Source organism: Lethenteron reissneri, unplaced genomic scaffold (assembly GCF_015708825.2).
Source record: "Lethenteron reissneri isolate LAM-NWPU_2019-01 unplaced genomic scaffold, ASM1570882v1 scaffold_185, whole genome shotgun sequence".
Lineage (NCBI taxonomy): Eukaryota > Metazoa > Chordata > Hyperoartia > Petromyzontiformes > Petromyzontidae > Lethenteron > Lethenteron reissneri.
The window spans coordinates 268989-287632 of record NW_026891608.1 but is presented as its reverse complement, the minus strand read 5'-3'; the positions used below and the strand labels follow the sequence as shown (position 1 = coordinate 287632).

At 47.4% G+C, this 18644-nt stretch overlaps 1 protein-coding gene across 1 annotated transcript in view; it reads right to left on the bottom strand.

Annotated features, from left to right (window-relative positions):
• Positions 1–484: 484 nt before the first annotated feature.
• The window catches only part of LOC133339382 (cell adhesion molecule DSCAML1-like), a 195313-nt gene continuing 177153 nt past the window's right edge, over positions 485–18644 (bottom strand). Inside the window, exons 7-13 of the mRNA XM_061547523.1 lie at positions 9644–9786; positions 9072–9276; positions 8054–8196; positions 7480–7690; positions 5848–6007; positions 5258–5313; positions 485–3140 (exon numbers count right to left, since the gene is read on the bottom strand). Coding sequence (XP_061403507.1) covers positions 5259–5313; positions 5848–6007; positions 7480–7690; positions 8054–8196; positions 9072–9276; positions 9644–9786 — 917 coding nt within the window. The 3' untranslated portion in view covers positions 485–3140; position 5258. The remainder of the gene's footprint in view (positions 3141–5257; positions 5314–5847; positions 6008–7479; positions 7691–8053; positions 8197–9071; positions 9277–9643; positions 9787–18644) is intronic.

The window sequence follows — 18644 nt, the reverse complement described above, 5'->3', positions numbered from 1 at the left end:
ACATCCCCTACACAGGCATACCTTGTATAGCGCTCAAAATGCGTTCTTGGTAAACAGTTGCTATAAGTGGTGTGCCTGTATTTCCTGCCAATAGAGGTCAGTCGTTGTGTCGGCCTCGCTGTGCGCTGCGTTGCACCGCTAGCTGAGTAGTTAACCTCGCGTCCAATAAACCCTCAGAGCCAGGATGAACGTCCCACTCCAAACGTAATTTATTGAATTTAACGAGGCAATACTGGTAAGTAAACAGCACAGATACAGCATCTGTTAATACCCAGAAACACCAACACAATGAATGAACACCACAGCATCATAACATTGTCTTAGATAACATGTTTCTCAACAATAGATCCTGGATGGACCAGGCATCTACATTACCACTGATAGCTATACAAGAGCATAAGCTACTGTGTTACGTAAAGGCACATCGTGTATTCATCACAATGCACCCCAAATGTACCGCACTACATATGTAGGGGTGTTAGAGAGAGAGCCCGTTATGCATGGCAGCTTATGGCAAACAAACACAGTGGGCGGGGCTACGTGAGTGCACGGGGAGATGCTCTCTACGACGTCCGCGCCAGGCACCCTGGGGAGGCTGATTCGGAGTTATGATCCCCCGGGGCCCCACCCCTCAAGGGGGGGGGTGGGTATAAAAGGGGATGTGTCGGAGGGCTCGAGGAGAATGTTAAGCTAACCAGTGAAGACTGAAGACGTCTTAGCTAGAGCCCTGGACTCCCCTGGTTCGCCGTCCTTATCAGGGCCGAACAGGACCGAGCCAGCGGCGTGGTCCCGAGATCCAGAGCCGGTGCTCTTGTCAGAGCTGGTCTGGGACTCAGGGTACCGGGCCCGACTTACCAGTGTCGGGCCAGATAGCCTCCCCTAGCCCGTTAGTGGAGGACTAGGAGGCAGGCTAGGAGTAGCTAGCGCGTGTATCCCCAGCTAGCCGGGTGAGGGGGCCGATACCCCCTCTAGTGTTGTATGCCACAACCGTGCTGTGTGAAATAAACCCGTGTGCCTCCAACTCCGGCGTCCAAGAGTCGTGAACTCTACTACACATATAACACTTCACTGTGGATGAGACATTTTGTCATCCTTGCTCTCAAGATCGCAATATAGTTACCTGGGTACAAGTTTGACTCGACTTATTCGATTACAGGTAACAGTCATAACAAGGCAAGTTGCAGGCTTCGTTGTTAACTAGGCCTCGTATTTATGATAATTTAACAGCATTATAAAGGCATTTACAGCATCATAACGGTCATTATAACAATATAACAGCATTGCAAATATTATAAGAACATAAACGAACTTACAGACAATGCTACTTAAAGTCCCACAATGGACAATTGCAGCTGGCTTCACTGGGACGCGATGTGTGCCGCCATCTTGAATTATATGTGTAATGGCCGACGCCCGCGTGGTTGAGCGGGAATCTTAAATCGCAACTTCCTAGTCACGTGACCAAACTTAGCATCAAAAAGAGGAAATTCCTGTGTACATACGCCCCACATCTGCCGTGAGGCAAGACACCTGCTGTGAGGCAGAACAGTCATTGTTACCATCGCAATGACCCGTGTTTGTTTCTGGGATCTATGTCAAGATTCTGGCCATTAACCCCAAAACAACTCAGCATCGTTGTTGTGGCTTTGGAATCTACGTTGTTGGGTTTTGCTGAAAAACATGGACGGAGACATGTGGGTAAATGGGAAAAATGGGGTTTGGTTCACGGTTCCTATCGCACGATAGAAAGAAAAATCGCGGGCGGCTGAACATCACTGCCTCCTCACTCGAGGCTGGAAACACCGCGTGACCCGGCACCCGCAATGGGCCGCTTGAGAAGAGACGGGAGACAAGATGGAGACAAGACGGAGATAAGATGGAGATAAGACGGAGGTAAGACGGCACCCCGTGTGTTCTTCCGCGGCAGTAGCGGCATCATCACGAGCAGTATAGTTACGACGCGTACAGAAATATCGTGATCAACCGCGAATGGTCCAGTCACAGGGGCGCGATCGGCGAACTCTGCACCTCAATAGCCTTGGCACGAAACTGCAAAACCGCGATAGCTAAACCCGCTAGAGCGAAGAGTTTGCTGTACTCGAATGTAAAAATACTTTTTCACAGAATATAATTCACCTTTCAGCGTCATATCATGGCACAAGGAATCCACTTGTAAATGTTGCAGAGCGGTGCGACCCCGGTGTGTGAAACAAATGGCTGTGAATGGGACTGGACCCGACTTGTCACAAGAATCCTTCGTTCCCTTCATACCCTCCACACATCTGGGCTCGCAATGCCTCACACGACTCACCTTGAGGCGTTGTCGCACGGCAGCCAAGCAGACGTTTACATTATCGAACAAATGAGGTACGATGGGACAAATTTACGTGATGGGTTTTGTTTTGTGCAGTCCATTGGTGACCGGGCTGAGACCATCAAACTCACCGCATTTGAGAGCCCAGTTTAATCACAACCATGTGTCTATCTAAGTCTATGGGTTTCTATAAAGTGTACTGGTCTATATTTTCATGAATGGGTCACTATATTAGCCATTTGCTTTCTGTGTGAGTGGTTGGGTCTCTGTGTGAATTTATGTGTCTCTGTGTCCATTAGTGGGTCTTTATGTGAGCTTTTGGGTCTCTGTTAATATATTATCTCTATGTGAATCTATAGTTCTCTATGTGAATCTATGGGTCTCTGTGTAAACATCCGGGGTCTCTATGCCAGTCATTTGTGAGGCAGCACGACAGTGCACGTTGCAAAATGAACGTAAAGCTACCACGTGTCTGGGAGGCTCAACCGTGACACGTGGTCAGATGGTTGCCCCTCCCTCCACCACCAGCAACGCCCACATTTCTATAGCCACGCCCACACAGTTGAAGTCTCGCGTTCTACATCAACATTTTCAGACGGTCCAGACCAAACCAGGACTTTGGTAGCTTTACATTAACCTAATGAGGCATTGCGGTTCAACTTCACATCGCTACATTGCTGGCGTCTTGATCGTTGACTCGATTGGTTGTGTTAGTTAAGGTTGCTTGGGACTGATTGGCTGGACTTCTGGCTTCGTTAGATTGAGGTCTCACGTTCTCCTTCTTCATCATTTGCCTCATCTCCTTGCTCTGCCGGTGCAACTTGACCTGTTTAATAAAGAGAGGTAAGCGATGAGTGCCTGATGAGGCTAAGTGAGCAGTGTAGGATTGTGCAACACTTGCATAGATAACGAATGCAGGTACATGTACAACAACAACAGCCGTTCACAACAAGGCAGTGACGTCACAACCGCGCTTGTGCCATGCTAGGTGCACTTTGAGGTTCCGTGATTTGTCAAAGGTTCGCTGGCAGGAGGTCACGGAACAGACCCAGGTCTCGTGGGTTGACCGAGATGGCTGGCAGATGCGCCACCTGTGCCCCCTACTGTGACAACTTTCTGTGCTTTAGCCGCCTCCTCTGCCCTCCGTTGTTGTTGGAGGGCGACTGCCTCCAGCTGCTCAGCAGCGTCCTTCACAAACCTCATGCGCAGAGGCCGATCTTGGCACCGCTGGTACCGTTCATCGGCAAGTCCACTCAGCACACACACACGCGCCCAGTGTGCCACTGAAATATCGCACTAATTCTGGGGTGGGATTCCCCAGTCAATCATTTTTTTAAACAAAGTAAGTTCTATGAAGACCAAACCAAGCCTATTTACTACTTGGAATGTTAAATCTTGACATAAATCTTTTGTGACAGCAGTCATTCATATTCTTTGGGTCTTTCGAAAAAGTCACGTAGACAGGTTCAAAGAAAATATTATTTCAAATATAACACTGATCAACAAAAAAAAAACATTTTTTTCTGGCCTGGACTTTTGCAGCTGTTTTAGACTAATTTCAGGGTGCCGATTCCAAATCTGATCTCAGATTTGCTCTATCACATCATTTTTATTGATTTCACCCGAAATTAACTCTGTCACTTATGATTGCAAGTTGTTGCGAGTCAGTGACTGCTTTAGTGTTTAAACATGGTGCTGTATTTTTAGGATATTGTGTTTATAATATAATTTTATGTAGATATCCACATTTATTTAATGTTTTTCTTCTGCAGTTTTTATTGAAAATGCAATATTTTATATCTAAAAAACCTGATGTGATAGACCAAAACTAATGACAGATTTGGAATCAGCACCCCAAAATTACCGTTAAACCGTTGGAACACCTTATACCAGAAAAAGGGTGTTGACCAGTGTAATATTAATTGTTTTCTTTGAACCTTTCTACGTGACTTTACCGAAAGACCCAATAATATACTTGCAATGTTGTTTCTTTAAAACATCATAACAGAAACATTGATCATTCACCAAAACATAAAAAAGTATTATTGACTCGAACTGCAAGCCCGAAATTAAGCAACTTGTTGAGCACTCTCCTCTTCCCAGACAGTCTGGAGCACCCTTCAAGCATTCCCAACCTCCAAGCAGTGCCAGATTGTCCTAGTAGCAAATTGTAGCACATGCTACTTATCAGTGTCTTATTATTGTAGTAGCAAAAGTACCAAATGCTACGGGCCCCGCACTTTCAAGGGCCCCACGCTAAATGCTTTCAAGCTATCAATTCCGGTTCAGTGATTTTGCACTTGCTCTATTACTATAGTACTATACCACCTTCAACGTTTATTAACGACTGGGTGTTTAAGGTTAGCGATTTGTCGTATTATCTGGCTGTATAGCAACTGAAAAAATACAATGACTTTACTGTGCAAGTGAAAAATGTATGTTTGAATATTTACGTGTTTTTTTACGAAAAATGTAGGGCCCCTTCTCACATCATATGCTACAGGCCCCACACTAGCCTCATCCAGCACTGCCTCCAAGTTGTCTACCCTATCCTGGCCACGCGATTCCTAGCGTCCTGCACGTGCCCCCGGATGCATCGTAACAGGGGGGGGGGGGCTTCATTCCAGCCTCAAGCACCCGACTCATGAATCAAAGTCACTTCCCGTGCCATGACAAACTTGCGTGACGAACACAACTGTCCCCCATGATGTAGCCTTGACCAGTCAGTCGAGGCAAGTGCTGCTAGCGGGTAACACCTCGAGAGGGTGATGTGGCCAGCACCACGCCCGGCCGCCTTTGTCTCAGCAGTGCTGGCGTTTACAAAACGCAGCGAGGTTAGGGAATTGAACCCAGGAAGCTGGTTCTTAGCGCAGTTCACACAAACACGCAGGAAGAATGACCCAGACGAGAGTGGCTCCTGCTTAATGCCTCTCTCGCTCTCACCTCATCTTGCTCCTTCATCTTCTCCATTTGGGTTTAATTTTAACGTATCTTCAACCCTGTTGAGAGAGAAGTGGACACGCGTTGTTCACACATCCCCATCCTCGCCCACATGCAGCCTGTGTCACTGGCACGGCTGGGAGTCTAACCCACGCCTCACACCTGCCTGGCACCCGCATGGAACCACTGAGCACAGAAATCACTGACCCTGATTTGAAAGACATCTTTTATTTAACCACCTGAGAGCCCATTGATACCATTGTCTCTTGTGATTTATGTATATTTTTTATCCACGTGAGAGACCATTCAGTTCACCATCTCCTATGACTGACGCAGTCTCACATCACCACCCCCACTCATATGGAGCCCCTGTCACTGACAGCAGCCACGGCGGGGAGTCTAACTCAGGGGTCCCAGCTGCCAGGAGCTCCCGCAGGCTCCACTGAGCACAGCTCTGAGTCACGGGCAGGCAGGGAGCTGGAGTCAAACTCAGGCCCTTGGAGAGGGCCGGCTCAGGGTCTCTGGCGTGGCCATTGTGAGCCGTGTTCTATCACTCACTGTGAGGTTCTGGTGCAAGTGCGGTCGATACTCACGGGACTTCTGCTTCTCTTGGCTGACTTGGTCTCCTCCTCCTGCAGTAAAAAACAACTCCAGCAACAACAACCAGAAGAGCAGCAATGACTCCAAGGACGATGCCAGCTACAGGAGCTGGAGCTGGGGTTGGGGTTGGCGTGGGTGTTGCGTCTCTCGGTTCTATTGAACACAAACACAGACGACACAGCAACACGTGAACACCCAAGAGATGCACACAGTCAACGTCTTCTTCCTCTTCCTGCCATGTCCCCCTCCTCTCGGTCTCTGCCCTGCAGCTCCTCCTGCTCTGCTCGTTGCTGCCTTGGGCCACCTCCGCGTCTACTCCCCAGTCACTCGAATCCGCCGCTTTATCGAACGTGCGTTATGGCTCTAACTGGGGGAAGACCTACTGAGGACTGTTTTCCGGAACACGGGAGGTGATGTATCGGCTGGACGCTGCTAAGACTCTCATCTCCTTGTCGAAGAAGTGCCGTCAGACTGCTGCATCCATTGCAAGGTATGAATTAATCTACTGTAAGAACCATTTAATTACCACGCATCTTTTAGTTTGTGCGTGTTTTTGAGAGTCTTTTGTGTGACAAAGTAACACACTCGACATGCTCAGCGATGCAATGGGAATGTTCACAGTGCCGCAAGCATCTCGCCGCCCTGTCTTTGAGAACTTTAGATGGCCGCCTAGATGGCGAATCGGCGACAGTCAGGGGCGAGCGTCGAGCTGGGAAATCATTGTCAGGGGAGAGCATTGGATGCAAGTTTTGCGATGCGGGAATGAGACGGGGGTTTCATGTTAAGGAGTGTACACACGCAAGAAATGGAGAGTGACTTAGCATCCTTTAGTACAAATACAAGCGCAGAAATCTTGTAGAATTAGTAACAGAGAGGGAGGGGTGATCATTTCGGGCCAAGGAAGACAACCCCAGTTTTCCCACAATGTCAATAATTATCTGTCGAACGCGGTTCTGCCTAACACGTCATTTTCTAGGAACGTAACCCCCAGCGTCCGGCGAGGCCTGTCTGTGAATGTTAAATAGTGACGGTGCTATAATAACCCAGCCTAGAGGGAGGCCATTGTTCATGATTATCCTGCGGCTGTGTTCACCGGCGAGGTGTTCACCCTCAATGCACGGTTTGCTGAGCATCGTGTTCATTAGGTGTCAATGTCGGCAGTAGGCAATAACGCCAAACGGAGTCATGGACAGCCAGCAGGAGACGTCAATCATCGCTGTGCCGGTTTCCTGTTGACGCCGTAAATCGCCTTGCAGCTCCAGCATCGGCACTTGAAGTGAATCCGAATCAGAAACGTATTTCCTGAGTAGAGCCCCTTGAGCTAAAAAGCTTTTTTTCCGACATCGAAGCATTCCACGTCCCACAAGTGGACAACAATCTCATGGGACACAGACAAAGACAGGGAGTCAAGCTGTCATTGGCTCATGTAGACAACTCAACAAAGAGTTGAGTTTCTTAAACTACAGGATGTGATATCTGTGAGGAATAACAAATACCATTTATGGCTGTGCCACATAGTTAATTTTAGTGTTAAATCTGTACAATAACGAGAATTTGCATTCTCGCTTAGAGAGAATTATAAAGCGGTGGGTGTTAAATAGATCAAGGGATGACATCATGCAAACCTGGTTCATTGTGAACGTTCAGCTGCAGATACCCGATGTCTTGCATGCTTGGCTTGTCGTGTCGATACATCGTGACCTCACAGCGATATCGTCCAGCGTCGTGGGTCTGGATGTTGCTGATGGTGATGGAGGCGTTACACGTCGACTTATCTCCCACCCAAGTCACCTGCATCGGCCTGAGGCTCCTCTTTCTGTATATGATCTTATACACCTTGACAGCAAACGTGAGAACACACCAGGGCATGACTGTGTGTCCACATAATACACATGCTCATATTCGGAAAACTGACAATATGTAAATAACATTGAATTATAACAAAAAATATATAATACATCTAGGAAATGACTCTTCTTCAGAGTAGAGAGAACAGAGAGAATTTTAAACTATTTTAGTTGAAGATACAACACTATTCTGTTGTCTGAAAAACTTTAAAGTTGACAATAGGACCAGAAAAGAAGGGTGGGTGACCTCCATTGAAATAAATTAGCATTAACGGGCGTTAATAAAGAACATGTAATCATCATTGTGAGCAGGAGGGTTAAGTAATCGTGTGCAAGTGTGACAGTGACGCACCTTCTCATCGTGTCCGTCTATGGTCCTGAACCACTCCACCAGCGTGTGTCTAATGCCCGTGATGGTGCAGGTGTAAGAGCAGGGCAGGAGAGCCGTGCTGCCTACTGTAGCGTTCTTTGCATCCGGGGTGACAACGGCCAGGTCTGTGGACAAACCCACGATGGTCACATTAGCAGTGGGAATGAACCTCCGGAGGTGCTGCTGGTCTCACAACACAGTGGTGACAATTAGGACAGAGAAAGCGGGCAAATACTTTCCAATAGACGAAGCATCTCTAGGTCTCTAGCAGAGCAGTGCAATTTTGGACCCAGGAATGCAACTATAGTCTTCCCGTTAGGTCTATTATTTGCCGAACGCAGTTTAGCCCAACGCGCCATTTTCCAGGAACGTAACCCCCGCATTAGACGAGCTCTGGCTGGTTTGTTTAACTGCCAAGAGCTTGGAATTAGCCAAATTAAGTGCAACGTCAGATAACCAAATATAATGTTATGATGTTTGCCTAGTACTGATAATCCGTTGAGAATGAACATCTGTTTTGCAAGTGTACCCAGGTAACCAGGCAAAGAATGACAAACTCATGAGACCCTACATCGGATTTACAAACAGGTCGCTTTGTCTTGAACCCAAGCTCTCTTAGCAGAGCTAGTTCAGAACTCTGACCTCTGAGCCATCCGGCGACCTCATGAGCAAAGTTGTTTTAAGGTTGAGTCAATGAAAAGGAGGCCAAAGCCAGGATTGTATGTCAATTGGACAACAAAATCAAAGAGTCACAGACAGGAGTTGAACCCAGATGACCATGGTTCTATGTGCACGGTTCTGTCACATGTACGTATTAATGTTGAACTGTTTTCACACCGTACGTAGCCAGGCACGGAGGTGTGGGGGAAGGACAACAAACCAAACACGAAAAGCAAAACGTGAATTTGTCGGTTGGACATTGAGTGTTAGGTCTGGGCTACATGACAGATGATGGGAGTAGTGGGTGGTAGGACAGACCTATGAAGGACGTGATACAAACCTGTTCGTGGCTGGACAGTCAGCTGTAGATACCCAATGTGGTATTGCATAGTTTGGGAATAAACTGTGACCTCGCAGCGAAATCGCCCAGAGTCGTGGGTCTGGATGTCGCTGACGGTGATGGAGGCATCACACTTGGACACATCACCCACCCAGGTGGCCTGTAAAGGCCCGCGGCTGCTCTCTCCATTGTCGTATTGATAAATCTGTGGTCAATAAAGGTGAAAGCAACAAAGAGATCAAATGCATTATATTATTTCAGCATAAAATTCGTTCAGATAAAACCCGAGAATGATTCTTCTCCAGGGCTTGCAACTGGGCTGGATTAACTTTTGACAAAAGAGCTTCACATGGAGACTGTTTTCAAATGGCTGGCCCATGCCTCCGCCCAGTCACGCGACCAAGGGCCCTCGATCTGGATATAAAATATCAAACCTGTTCATCTGCGTTGCATATTGTAAATGCTCAAGGGTCATGTGACCAGGTTTACTAACAAGACTGATCAATTCCACGCTTGTGCTTGCTGCAATTGATCGGCAAATGGTGCACAAAACGGACAAAGGAGTAACTCACCCTCTCTTCTCGCTCGACGGTGATCCTGAACCACTCCACCAGCGTGTAGGTAACGCCGCTGATTGTGCAGGTGTAGGAGCAGGGCAGGATAAATGTAGTGCCTGCCATGGCGTCCATTTTATCTGGGGTCACAACCACCAGATCTAGGGAAATCGCACACAATGCCCACATTAGTATCTTTTCTTATCTAATATAAATGTATCAGCGCTAAACATTTGTCAGTAACAATGCGTTTTAAAAGTACAGAACAGGCAGACCTCGTCCAACGCGGGGGGGTTACGTTCCCGGAAAATGCCATGTTGGGCACAACTTTGTTAGACACAAAACAGAACTCGTGTGAAAACTCGGGTTACCTTCCAAATTATCACCCGCTCCCTCTTTGTGTAACTAATACTACAAGATGCCCGCCCTCGTTTTTGTACTAACGGATGCCGAGTCGTTCTCACGTTTTGTGTGTGTATGTGTACACTCTGTCAATTTCAACGCAACACAAAACCCCCGTCTCCATTCTTCCCGCACCACGGCACTCACACCCTACGCTCGCCACTAACACTGTCACTTTAACATGAATAATTCACCATCTAGTCGTCTGCATGACTAACGTTCTCAATAACTAGATGTATGCGGTTATGTTTGAACGTTTACGTTGTGCTGCTGCTGTGCGTTTTGAGTGCATTACATTATCACACAAAAAACATAGCCACACGCGCACACAGACATTCAAGGTAAATACATCGTTCTCACAGTCGATTCACACTACCATTTTTTTATGCAGATACGAAAATGTTCTCAGCGTCAAACTGCGTATCACCGAAATACCACCCCTGTGTTGTGGAAAACAAACCTCATCAGCCATAACCGTCTAGATCTAAAACACGCATTAGATGAAACCGCGTTGGGCAAGGCTTTTTTAAATATATTTTTTACCAAATGTTATCCCCGTGTCCCGTCATTAATATACATGTAGGGGTGTCAGGGGAAGGATTCCCACCAATAGGAGGGTTAGTGGGAGGGGTGATCGAGGAGATATAAGGGGAGAACGGGCGGGAAGAGGGGGCCTTTAGCGGGAACGAGATTGGGACGGCTGGGGACAGGTGTGGATGGGAGAAGAGGATTAAAAGACGAAACCCCTGCAATCTTGTGTCGGCTCTCCTTTACATACACACTAGCTTTACTACCCGGCTTCGCCCGGGTCTTGGATTCACCACGCCTGCCTTTGTCTTCCCAGTGGCGATGTTCACACACCACACCAGTTACTCGTTTCAGGCTGAGTCGCCCTAGGGGAGGCCCAGGAGCGGTAAAAATAATGCTCACCGGTGGTGGCCATGAGCGGGAATCGAATTTGGGTCGCCGGGTTCCGCTCCCCCCCCACACACACATACGCGCACGCGTCCATAGGTACACATACACGCGCTTGCAGCAGACACACACAACTTTCAGGGTGCGTACGGCAGTAAACGACTGAAATAATAAAGCAATGCTTTGCGAACAACGCCTTAGACCTGGAAGACATTTTTATGGCACTGTAGCCACGCCGCGGAGGGTTGGTGGGGGGTGGTGAGATGAGCAGGCACACTGCTTTACGCTTCCACATGCGCGGCTGACATGACAGAGATGTGACGTGACAGCTCACTTGCCGTGCAAAATATATGCATTATTGCGCTCCCCCCACCCCAAATAAAAAGAAAAAGTCTCTTTTTAGAATTTTAGCATGGTGTACACTTATTAAGGTACCCACATGGCAAATTTGAAGTGTGTTGCATGTGGGGAAGTACGTTAAACATTTTTAACAGACACACATTCACAAATTTCCTTTTTATCTATATAGATAACCCTGAGAGTCATGCGGCTCTTGACTGGGGTACAACCGCAACAAATAAAAAAAGAACACGAAGCATCTTAAAGTGATTACACGCAAGAGAAATTTGGAGGAAAAAACAGCAGTCTTCCAGAAAAAAACAGCGTATTTCAACGCTGTGTGCAAAAATCCCAGTGGGATGCAAGTCAAAGAATAACAACCATAAGACAATTTAGATGAAAGTGATGAGGCTAAGTCTGTACTACAACAAACAAACATGGCTAATTCAACTGTGTAATCGCTATAATTTTATTATGTAGCGACCCTATAATAGTAATTGCACACATTGTGGGGGGGGAGTGAAGCGGACGTGAAACTTTGATGAATTTACCTCAGAGTTGCGTGGTGGGTGTCGAGGCATAGCACCGTGCAGAGCCTCCGGCCTCGCCTGATTTTCCCACCCGGCTGACGTTGGGTACGGGTGGCGTTCCCCCCCCCCCCGCGCTACAATAATACTGTGTAATCGCTATAATTTAATAATCAACCGAGCCTATAATAGTAATTGCACACATTGTGGTGGGGGGGGGGGGGAGTGAAGAGGACGTTAAACTTTGCTGAATTTACGTCAGAGTCGCGTGTTAATGCGTGCACCTATTTTTAACGGGAATAAAAAATATGGCGTCCACCCGGCTGCTGGGAAGGCGTGGCTACCCGTTGGCAGGGGCAACCGCCGTCCAATGAAAGCGGCAAAGGCGTGGCTACCCGTTGGCAGGGGCAACCGCCGTCCAATGAAACTGCAGCCCGCGGCTAAGGCGTCGCTACCCGTTGGCAGGGGCAACCGCCGTCCAATGAAAGCGGCGAAGGCGTCGCTAGCCGTTGCCAGGGGCAACCGGCGTCCAATGAAAGTGCGTATGGTCCGGACACACACACACACACAGACAGACAGATTCGCGATTTTATATATATAGATTAATTGGAAAGTCCCGCTCCCACATAGTTGGGAGCGAGACTTTCCCAAATTGCTCTTCCACATGGAACAGCGCTTATGGCGTGACAATCAATACTTTAAATTCTCAGAGTTTTTATTTCGTAAATTAAATGCAGAATTGCAGAAAGGAGGGGCTAAGTCCATCAACTCACTCGACTTTGGGACTCGGTTAGCTCGCAGACAAATGTCTGGGCTTGAAACCATGCTTCTGAGTGGCGCTAACTCAGCACTTTGACCTGAGTCACTTCCTATGCGACGTTGTTTTAAGACTGCGTAAATGTCGGTGAGGAGCAGTCAAAGGTTCTGATGTACATTGGTGGTGATGAGATCGTAGCCAGGGGTTGAACCCAGTTCACCGTGGCACTGGGCCCATGGCTCTAAAGTGTACATGTTGAGTTCTATATCAGGTCTATAGGATAGATGATAGAGTTGTGTGTCGTAATGTAGACGACCTTTGAAGAAAATAACACAAACCTGATGGACTATTGACTTTCAGCTGTAGAGACCCAATGTCGTGCTTTAGGTTATTTACCGTACATGTCGAGCTTGCTGCACGCAAGCTCGACATGTCTCCTCCCCCCCTCCCTCATCTATATAACCCCTTGTTATCAGCAGCTCTTTTGCCTACTTCAGCAACTGTTTCCTGCTGTGGTTCCGCCTGATGACGGACGCTTGTTTTGCGTCCGAAACGTCGTGATTTAATTTATTTTATACTTTATACCTACGTGACTTTACTGAAAGAACCAAAAAGTATTTGTCCATGAAGCCATCCAAATATATAAACACGGAGACAATTTCAACCGAGAAGATGGGTATAAGCTGAGCAATCATTGGAAGGACGTTATTAACCAAAGTCATCCTTCCTGCCGTTTGGCTGTTATCTCCGACTCTCTGAGTTGCATTGCCCTGTTGGGTGCCTTTGCATTAACGGGCTGGGGTCTCACTAACATGGACACCTCTGCTCCCTTAGCCTCGATGTATCGATGGTTCTTACTGTGTTATGGGCTGTGTGTCTCACTGGCACTGCCACTGTTGTGGTGGTTCTCTTGCATTGACGCGCTTGCCTCTCGCAGCGCAGTTGGCAGCGCCGCAGCTTGTGCTACACATAGACTTGACATTGACTTGCTAATCTCCCTAATCTCTCTCCCATTAACATGGTGCTCATCTCCCATTAACACTGCTGCTGTGCGCGTGTGCGGCGATGGTGCTCTTACACAGCGACGGAAGCTCATTTACTTTGACATGCTAATCTCTCTCTCCCTAATCACTCTCTCTCCCTAACCTCCCCCATTGACACAGCTGATGTGCTTGCGTGCGGGGATGGGACTCCGTTCCAGCTCGGACCCCGCTTGCTTGCCCTTGGGCGACACCCCCTCAAACAAATATAACCCCCCTGTGGTAGCAGCTCTCTCGCTGTGTTCTTCCTGGTCCAGCAGTTCTACTGCTGGGTTTTGTTTCGCCTGAGGACGACCGCTTGTGTTGCGATCGAAACGTCGTGATACATTATTTTATTTTTCTACCTACGTGACTTTACCGAAAGAACCAAACAGTAAGATGATGGTGGTTTTGGTGGTGGTGGCGATGATGATGGTGGTAATGATGATTGTGGTGATGATGCTGATGGTAGTGGTAGTGATGATGGTGACGATGATGATGGTTGTAATGATTGTGGTAATGATGCTGATGGTAGTGGTAGTGATGATGGTCACGATGATGATGGTGGTGGTAATGATGATTGTGGTGATGATGTTGATGGTAGTGATGATGACGGTGGTAATGATGATGGTGGTCATGAAAGTGGTGATGATGACGATGGTGGTGATGATGGTCATGATGATGGTGGTGGTGATAATGATAGTGGTGGTGGTGGTGATGATGGTGTTGTGTATGTACCCCCTTTTTTATTTTTTTTAATATTATTTTTTTTAAGAATTATTCTGCCAACATATATAATATTGTTTTTTTTTTAATAGACACGGGGCAACGTGGAACGAACACGCCCCCACACCTCCACACATGCGCGCATACCTCAATTCAAAGGAAAGACGGCATGAAAGAGGGTAATCAAGGTCATAAACTCCCCGAATTTCACACAAAAGGAACAAGGGAGGGGGGAATGGCAGGCGGGGGGGTCAGCAGGACATCCTTTTGTTAAAAAAACCTCAAACCAGGCACCACGGAGGAAGAGATAATTATATTCTGAACAAAGATAAGCCGGGATATCAGATTAAATAATCACAATAAGTCAAATAATAAGTACGGAATTAAAGTAGAAGAGGAATCAAGGGCGGAGAAGGCTCTCAAAATTAACCAAACACAACAACCCATGGGAAGCGAGCAACACGGCCGTCTTTGTCTTTCCGAGAGGATCTCCACACGCAGGCACAAAGCTAGGAAATGACACCCATAAAGGTTGGAGCAATGGCTCAAAGGAAATTAACACGTTTTCGAAGATAAATAAATAAGCGCATGCGCCGGGTGCTTCCACCGTGGAAACAACCGTCTTTGTCTTCCCACAACACGGACAGCAAAAATTGCACACGCAAGGAAATAACATTTCCATGAGAGATCGGGTCACGATGAAACATCGTGAACACGGTTTCGGCATTAACTTGGGCATAACAACCAAGCAGCAAATAAGTCGCATTTCAACTTCCAAACCAAAACAACTTAAGCTGTGTAAGACAAAAGATATGATCCCCGAGCAAGGGAGGGAATAATTAAGCTCGCTTAACGCGTAGGTTTTCGCGACAAATATTATTCAGTAACAAAACATGGATTCGAATGTTTTTTTATATATAACTCGACGCGAATCATCGGTCTGGCTAATGGATAACTTCGGTGGCGCCGTCACGAGGCCCCCACCCCCACCCCTTTCTTCCAGAACGACACAGATGTGTCTTCAAAGCTAATAAACACACGGAAAAACACGCACGCGAAACACACGGACGGACACACACACAACGAACACAGATGGTTCAGCCCACAGGAGGGTTTTATGACAGCCTTTGAACAACTCGGGAAACTGAGTGGAAATTCCAGATATAAACCGAAGGAAAATCCATTCAAACCAGATCGTCCGGGCCACGAGCCCCATCTCGTCGCCAGGGCTTCGGCTCCACCAGATCGTCCGGGCCACGAGCCCCATCTCGTCGCCAGGGCTTCGGCTCCACCACATCGTCCGGGCCACGGGCCCCACCAGAAATCGTCAAGAAGTTTTCGTCATCCAGAATGACGAGGTTTGCAGAGGAAGCTGGCCGCTACAAGCCGAGGTCTGCACCACCTGAGAAGAATCGCTACCCTGAGTCGCCGAGTTGCGAGTGAAGCCAACAAAGACGCCAACGTCCACCCTGCCACGAACGAAGCATCGCTACTCGTCAGAGTGACGACCAGCGAACAACCCGCAGGAAAGGTGGAGATCGCCAAGCGTGCGCCACCGTGCGCCACCGTGCGCCACCGTGCGCCACCGTGCGCCACCGTGCGCCACCGGGCACCACCGTGCGCCACCGAGCGACACCGTGCGCCACCGGGCGACACCGTGCGCCACCGGGCGCCACCGGGCGCCACCGTGCGCCACCGGGCGCCACCGAGCGACACCGAGCGACACGAGCGACCGAGCATCTTCAGGGACAGCATCGTGCCAACTCGTCATCGAGCAGTGGAGAGAGAGAGAGAGAGCAAAAGCCGAGCGACACGCCGAGCGAGGGAGCAGCACGACTCGATGCGGCCACGCCCCACCCAGAGGAAGCTGGCCGCTGTTCGTATCCTCCCACACCACACAAGCTAACGACACAACTCCCGACTCTAAGAATTAATTAATATTACAAGGGGACAACGCACACACAGCACGCACACGAATAAGACTTTAAAAGAAAACTGTCTTTACGTTTCAAAAAGGGTTGCCATTTCGAGGTGGTGCGTTCAATATCAACTGATCGTGCAAAGCAGTTGCTGCCGTCGAGTTACATGAATAAGAAAGTTTTAGTCATTCATATTAGGTAATTGCATAGTATCGCAAATGCATAAGAGTTTATTCATTCATTTTAGTCAAATGCATAGTCTCGTAATTGCATAAGAATTTTAGTTATTCATATTAATCGAATGCATAATATCGCAAATGTATAAGAGTTTGGTTATTCATGAATTATTGACGCATGTTTGACCTGCATGATAGAATGTCACATGCTTGTTAGAATAAATTGCTTCACACCAACTGTTCGAGTGCTTCTTTCCAAGTCCATGCAAAACTATCTGATTCATAAGAGCTGTTACCTGCGATGAGATATGAAAATGGAGACCTAAAATATTATAACACACACTAAGATAATCGATAAACGTTTAATTGATGATAATCGTGTTATCCTGATTGATAACTCTGGATAAACGAAACTAAGCAAATTATCATAACTGCACACATTGACATAATCGCAAGCCTCCGCATAAATTACTACGATTATCTCCGTGATTATCATAATTTATGCACATAATTACACGCATTATAATTTATGCATAGTAATACACACATTAACATAATTAATGCGATTTGCGCATTTTTTTGAAAATTATTAATTTTTATTATTTTTTATCAAAATTTCATAATTCCAACATATACAACAATGGTCATGATGATAGTGGTGGTGATGGTAGTGATAGTGATGGTGGTGATGGTGGTGATGATGGTGGTTATGGTCATGATGACGATGGTGGTGGTGATGAATTCGAGTTGACCACGACCTGCTATTGAACTCACCTCGTGGTGTTCTTCTTTGGCGCTGAGCTCCGGACTCCGAGCCATTCCCAACATCCGCGCTGTCAGCGACCGCCGTTCCTGCAGATAAATCAGAATCTCAGAATCATCATTTATTTACTTATACTTGAGGAATCCGATGAGCTATGAATCTCTTTTGCAAAGAAGATCCAGTAGGGCCACGGGGTAAGAACGTTACACTGATGACGGTCGCATTAGGGGCGCCACGGTGGCGAGGAGATGTTAACTACCTCGCCTGGTATATAGGAGGCCGTGGGTTCGATCCCAGCCCTAACACCACGGTGGCTAGGAGATGTTAACTACCTCGCCTGGTATACAGGAGGTTGTGGATTTGATCCCAACCCTGACGCCTGTTGTATATTTGGAGCTTGCGTGTTTTCCCCATCGTCTCGTGGCTTTTACTCTGGGTCCACCGGTTTTTCCCTCCACATTTAGAATCAACATCACGCGTTTAGAGTATTTGGCTGCTATACATTTCCACGTGGCGATGATGATGATGACGATCATCCACTTCGTTGCGCTATCACTTGTGGCCAGGTCGCTTCTAATAAAAGAACTACACATCTCAGTGGGCCTAAACCTCGTAGAATCATAGTTTAGTTCAGTGTTTAGTTCACATCCAGATCCTTATGTGGAAGATGCTTTGACGAATGCGTGCAAAGTGGAGAGAGATCGTGTCACCGACTGGCGTAATAACGCACAATGCGTGCGTGTGTTTGATTCAGCACAGAGAGGCATTACTGAGTCTCTGTTGTGCCCCGACGCCCCTCTCGTCAATCCACTGCTGGATGAGCGCCTCATCACGCCATGTCGGCTCCTGATGGCCACGTGACATACTTCACCATTCTGGTCAATGTGGGTTGGTGAAGGCAATCATCATAGCCGGCGCACAGCAATGCCTTGTACTGCCCTGCTCGTTGCTGTATCTATGTACGTATGTTGAATTTCTTTCACACACCACGTAGCCAATCGTGATAATGTACGTGTCGAACTTCGTTCGCACCGTACCACTGGACGGGTTGCGCAGGATTTCTACCTACGTGACTTTACCGAAAGAACCAAAGAGTATAGGCTACACGTGGTGGTGGTGCTGGTGGTGCTGGTGATGATGCTACTTACCAAATAATAATAATAGTACAAATATTGTTGTTGCTTTTGTTGTTCCGAGTGGAGAAGTCGGGGCCATTCCTTCATGAATGGAGGACAGGGATTCTGTAAAATGAACAAGTTACAAACGTTTACATCATTGGAACCTCATTTGCCAGTAGCAAAATATGATTATTGTTTTTTTACCCTTTTATCTGGCAACAAAACTGACACCTTTTTTACAAGGAGTCATGTTTGCATTGACCATAATACCTGCAGTCGGAATGCAAACAAAAAACATAACTCTGATAATGTATGCCTTTTGGCGTCATCTGGTCCAACACCATGTGAGACTCGGCTC